Source organism: Odontomachus brunneus, unplaced genomic scaffold (assembly GCF_010583005.1).
Source record: "Odontomachus brunneus isolate Ranch 3 - 2012 unplaced genomic scaffold, Obru_v1 Obru_scaffold_005, whole genome shotgun sequence".
Classification (NCBI taxonomy): domain Eukaryota; kingdom Metazoa; phylum Arthropoda; class Insecta; order Hymenoptera; family Formicidae; genus Odontomachus; species Odontomachus brunneus.
This window is the reverse complement of record NW_022639455.1, coordinates 2567546-2573040: the sequence shown is the minus strand read 5'-3', so window position 1 is coordinate 2573040 and position 5495 is coordinate 2567546. Positions and strand designations below refer to the sequence as shown.

General features: G+C 35.3%; 1 protein-coding gene across 1 annotated transcript; it reads right to left on the bottom strand.

Moving 5' to 3' along the window:
• Nucleotides 1-9: 9 nt before the first annotated feature.
• Nucleotides 10-4942, bottom strand: LOC116850058 (nuclear RNA export factor 1-like). Its single transcript, XM_032827873.1, has 10 exons — nucleotides 4837-4942; nucleotides 3165-3481; nucleotides 2997-3083; nucleotides 2654-2897; nucleotides 2364-2557; nucleotides 2161-2273; nucleotides 1626-1662; nucleotides 1258-1484; nucleotides 1000-1168; nucleotides 10-735 (listed from the first exon to the last, which is right to left on the bottom strand). The coding sequence occupies exons 1-10, from the start codon at nucleotides 4940-4942 to the stop codon at nucleotides 220-222; spliced, it is 2010 nt and encodes a 669-aa protein (XP_032683764.1). The 3' UTR covers nucleotides 10-219.
• Nucleotides 4943-5495: the final 553 nt, after the last annotated feature.

Here is a 5495-nt window from a genome sequence, read left to right as displayed (position 1 = left end):
AAAAATTTCCCCCCCCCCCCCTTTTTTTTTTTTTTTTTTTTTTTTTACGGAATTTAATAATTTAATACGATATTGCGGTTTTCGCGAATAGCAAATATCTACCAAGAATATATTTTAATTATTGGTATATAAGATGCTAAAAGAGAAATCCGCGCGAAATATCCAACAAAAGAACATGAATACGATAGCTTTTCATGCCGCGACGAGATAAGACTACATTTATTTCGCGAAAGCCTCTGACGGTATTTGCCCAAGCTTAAAAAAGTTCTGAAATGCAGCAAACGCGTTATCATAATTCCATTGTACCTCGTTTAAGCATTTGAAGCTCCACTGTAAATTCATGTTCGTTTGCTGGCTCAACGTAACGACCATCTGCTGCTTTATCTCTTCACTCAATTCGGCCGTCTCCATGGGCTTTGCTACTTCGACTTCGGTTGTCATTTGTGCCACCAACGGAGCTGATTGTTCTACGGGTGTTGGTGGTATTAACACGGTTGGTTGTTGCACGGGTGTTTGTGGCAACAACGGAGTCGGCTGTACACTTTGACTCAGCTGACTCTTCAATTGTTTTAACTGGGCATCGGTAGGTTGACTGATGTGCAATTGTTCATTGCAAATACAATATCCGGCACCTTCCGGGATTATTATGAAGGTCCGATTGAAATAGCGGATAGGCTCTTCCTTACTATTGACTTCTTGGAAGTAGCCCGTCAATGTAACGAACATCATCGTCGGCTGCAATCACACAAGAAGACAAAGTTAGACATAAATTTTCAATTTTACATAAATACCGCTGCAAAAATACCGCAGAAAAAATGTACATTAAAAAATTTCGATTCGAAAAATACGAATATGTAATATATATCAATTTATGAAAAAGATTTGTGTATATAATGAATGAATATAGAAAATTTAGCTGTATAATCTGTGTAAACTTTAAATAATCAAGTATTTATTAAAATAGACATTTTATGAAATAAATCTGTCGGTATAACTTACTGTTGGTAACGTGATGTCCATCGTGAAAGAATCGAGAAGATGCTTTGTCTGCGGCATCTCCGAAAGAAACGATACCACTGGTAATTTACCAGTTTTCAATAATTTCATTCTTTTAGAGGTATCGTTCACCCTAAACAAATTTCGGTTTTCTGTGAGATAACCGTTCAATCTGTAACAAGAGATTTTTTGATTAGATTCAGAACAAACGAACTTACTTGATAATACAATAACAGTTAGAGATCATGGGCAAATACTTACTTAGCGTGGGTGTATGTAATCGTTAAACTAAAACACGCCTGCTCATTATAAGCATTCAACAGCGATTGGCGATTATCGCTGTCGAATATCATGAAGTACTGCTGAAGGAATCGGCTGGCGACTTCATGTGCCTTCGCGCTCGAGGCAAATATTCTTTGTGATGATGGTGCTTTGGCTGCTTCATCCACCACATCAAATACTATTGGCCGTGGTAATTCTGTCCCATCCTGTTATATAGTGAGAAAAACACTTGTTAATATACAATCTTTATATCTTATTATATTATCTTGTTTACTATCTTATATTTTATTTTATTAATAGTAGTAGTCTAAATATAATATTTTACTTTATACATGTAGAGTACTCACCAATCTCATCAACTTCGGAAACCGTTTCCGGACGTCACTGTAGTTGAGAAAGAAAAGCCCACAGGTTCCAGATTAGCATGATAACAACAATTTTGTATTATTATATATATTACTAATTTCAGTATTACTAATATCAGTTAAATTTATTAATTAAATTATAAAATTTATATTATTAAAAGAGAGAAAAAGAGAAAGCGCGAATATATAAATCAATTTAGTTGAATCTAAAATATTTGAAGTTAATCCTAACAAATTTGTTTTGTTTACAACAATTTGAAACAAATTTAATGTAAGTTTCTCAATAAAAAAATGTACTTGAAAAATTGTAGTTACAAGTTATGATAATACCTGCAAATGCTAGTTGAATTAAGAAAATGTTAGAAAGTTAGTTATCGAAATTCAGTTCTGAAGAATAAGAGACATTAACTACCCCATGAAGTAATTATCGTTCTCATATTATGCATCAATGCTATGTCTATTTTATCTACTATTTCTGATAATTTTCAATAAACAAAGAATTTTCTATGTTACATACCTTACGTAATCGGTTTGCCGAGACTTGTATTTCTTACAAACAGGATTTCCATTCAACCGCAATTCCTCCAACTTGAGGTCTTTCAGAACGTCTATTTGATGCATTTCTCGGATCTGTAATAATTAATTTATTCATATATTAGAAACGTTAATTGTTAGTTTCTTAGATAACATTGTAGCATAAAATCTTTTCACTATATATACCTTATTGTCTCCAATATAAAGTATCTTCAATTTTGGAAACTTTTTGTTCAAGATTCCAAGCCCTTGGATAATATGAAGTTTATTGCCTTCCAAATTTAAGGCTTCCAATGTAGGTATATGTTCACCCACAATGTCCAATACTGCCATTAACATCACAGGACGAAATAATGCGCAGAAATAATCAGCAACAAGATCTATAAAAACAAAGATACACATATACGTTTAATTATAAATTTCAACATTAATTAAGAATAAAATCTGTTATTACAGTTCGGTAATTTTATACTAACCAACATCTTGATGGAACTTGGATAAATCCAGGGCATTTGTTTCTGCTATATATCGTTTCCCCATAGCTTGCTTCAGACGTTCTTTCAACTTATCATCGATCTCAAACTGCGGAAATCCCGGCTTCACTCTTATTTGCAACTTGAAGCCGTCTGTCATCGTAATCTTGCGATCGCAATTTGCCAATGCGTTCGCTGCTTTCTGATCGTCAACGTAAAAGATAGCACTATTGTCCATTACTTTATACTGCAAATATACAAGTGAATATTTGAATTAGTACAACATAATACGTCTTTTATCGTTATCATATGATTTAATTTGGTGGACATAGCAAATCCTACTTACAGTAATGGGTATGAATGCTTCAGGCGCCATGTAGTTCAACAGATTTCTCAAGACATAATCTTTCTCATACTTGTGGCCGAATGGAATCTGTAATTGTAATACACATTTAGTTTTACAGTTTTAATGCAAACGACAACATATATCGTATGAAATGGATATAATACTTACACAAATCTTATACCAATCAGATTCGCCTAATCGAGGTTGCCGCATTCTCGATCCAGTAGGTTGACCTCCCTGAAAATTTCTACTTGGCAAAGGACTATTTCTTCCTCGAGAACAACCACCACGTGTTCTTTCACGGATAATTACTTGTCTTGCATTATTATTGGAACTCATGGTCATTGGAATGTCTTCATCCAGATTTGCGAGATTCAAATTACGCCTAATCTCTTTACTTGGTCTTTGCGTCTTGAATGATACGCGGAGTCTATTTCCCCCAACATACGAACCAAGGCCTGGTCTCACTACACGGTCGTCGTGTGCTGTAAGTAAATAATTAAGTTAACTAATTAGCAATATTTTAACGTATTTGTGAAATGTGTGAAATATACAGGTTACCCAATAAATTTATTAAATACAGAGCAGAAGTATGGGGGTGGCAAGACGAGAAGAGAATGGATAAGAAAAAGAAAATACATACTGAAATGAATACTAGATTTAGATATAACAACTAAATTATATTGTAGAAGAGGAAACAAAAATGGGTAGACGATCAAAGAAGAGGCTGGTAATGGAATGTATAAAAGAGTTGGATACGAAGAAAAGGAAGTAGGAAGAAAGCAGTTAGAAAAAGAAGAGGAAGATGTTAGAAAAAGTTGTAACATTAACAAACAGATGTATGTATGTATATAGCAGGAGCCATCCAAAGCCGAAAGGCACGGATATGAATAAATAAATAAAATAAATATAATCCTATTAATTTTATCATCAGAACCGAAAGGACAATCCATATTACAAAAGTAATATTACTCTGAAGCTGAAAGTGTGCCACTTTCTAATTTGTCGAGAGACAAGCCGGAGACACGTCACCAAAAAAAAAAAAAGGGGTCTCTTTTTTGCGTAGGCCTTGGGTCGGTTTTTCTACCTGGAAAATTCTAGGTAGAAGTCATAAAATAGGATGAGCTCCAACAATGAGCTCATCCTATTTTACGACTTTTTTTCGAGAAACAGACTTTTGTCTGCACGATAAAATGGAAGGCCGAAATTTACTTAGATCGAACGTTGATACGTGTACTAAGATTGCGTTCTTTTTAAGGAAAATTTTACTTAATATCTATAATTTACGTTACATATACTATAGAGTATCGAGTAAAGTTTCTTCAAAAAGGACATTTTGGAATGCAACTTTAACATAAACATTAATATAACGTTTAATATAACGTTCGCAAATATTGTCAGTGTAAAAACGAGCTAGACGCTCCAGGATGATGTAATTATGTATTCTTTGTATTCTTAGGTAACTGCGCGCAAAATAACAAAGTCCTGATCCGAAGTAGTTCAGACGACCGAGTTCGTTATTAATTCGCCTCTTACGAAAAAATCTACTCCGTTAATTTGCAATTTACTTTAAGGCAAGCTCATGTAGATATTATCATTTATGCACGTATGCAGCCGATGCGTAGAAGCTCTGCTTCGAGACAGTGTCCATTTTGGTTTTTACGCGCCTACTCAATAGCCACGTGTGACCAACGGACAGAGAAACACTTCGTCAGCGCGTTGCAAAGATATCGCGAATATGCAGATACGGGCGAGAATTAATCCGCGACGTTAAGTATTCACCGCGTCGATGACGAAAACACATGTAGAAGAAATAAATTGAGTCTCGTCGATTACTTACCGAAATAGTGCTTGTCGGCCAACCAACGCTTATTGGTGTCTAAGGATGTAGCTGCACGGCCGCCACGATGATCCCAGGACGCTGATTTACTCGACTTCTTCGGCATCTTTGTTGTACGATCACACAAACTTGATGCACACACAGCTTAACCACTGATAGGTTAGAAAACGTTGCAGATAGCTCCTGCTGACTGTACTTCCGAACTGCTTGACGGTAGATTCGGGAGTGACTTCAAGCAAGCGCAGAGAACCCAGATCGATAGCCTAGAAGAGATGGTGGGGAGATATGGTGGGGACGCAACAGCCAATCCACAGCTTTACTTGCTGGGTTGCCCGTTACTGCGCATGCGCATCACTTAATTATTAGCTAGCTTAAAGCCCATTCTACAATTGCGTAAGCGTAGCGTGACGTAAGAGTCAACCAATCAGAATGTTTTATTTACTGATTGCTTTATTCTGATTGGTTGTCGTAATCACATACAACCATTTACAATTGTTTTCCTTTTGGACAAAGCAAATACGTGCTTTATCTATAAGGAAATGCAAAACACTAGGAAACACAAGGAAAATCTATAAGGAAAAGCAAACATGATTCATCTGTAAGGTAACTTAGAAAAGGTTGGAACAATAGATATATATATATATATATATATATATATA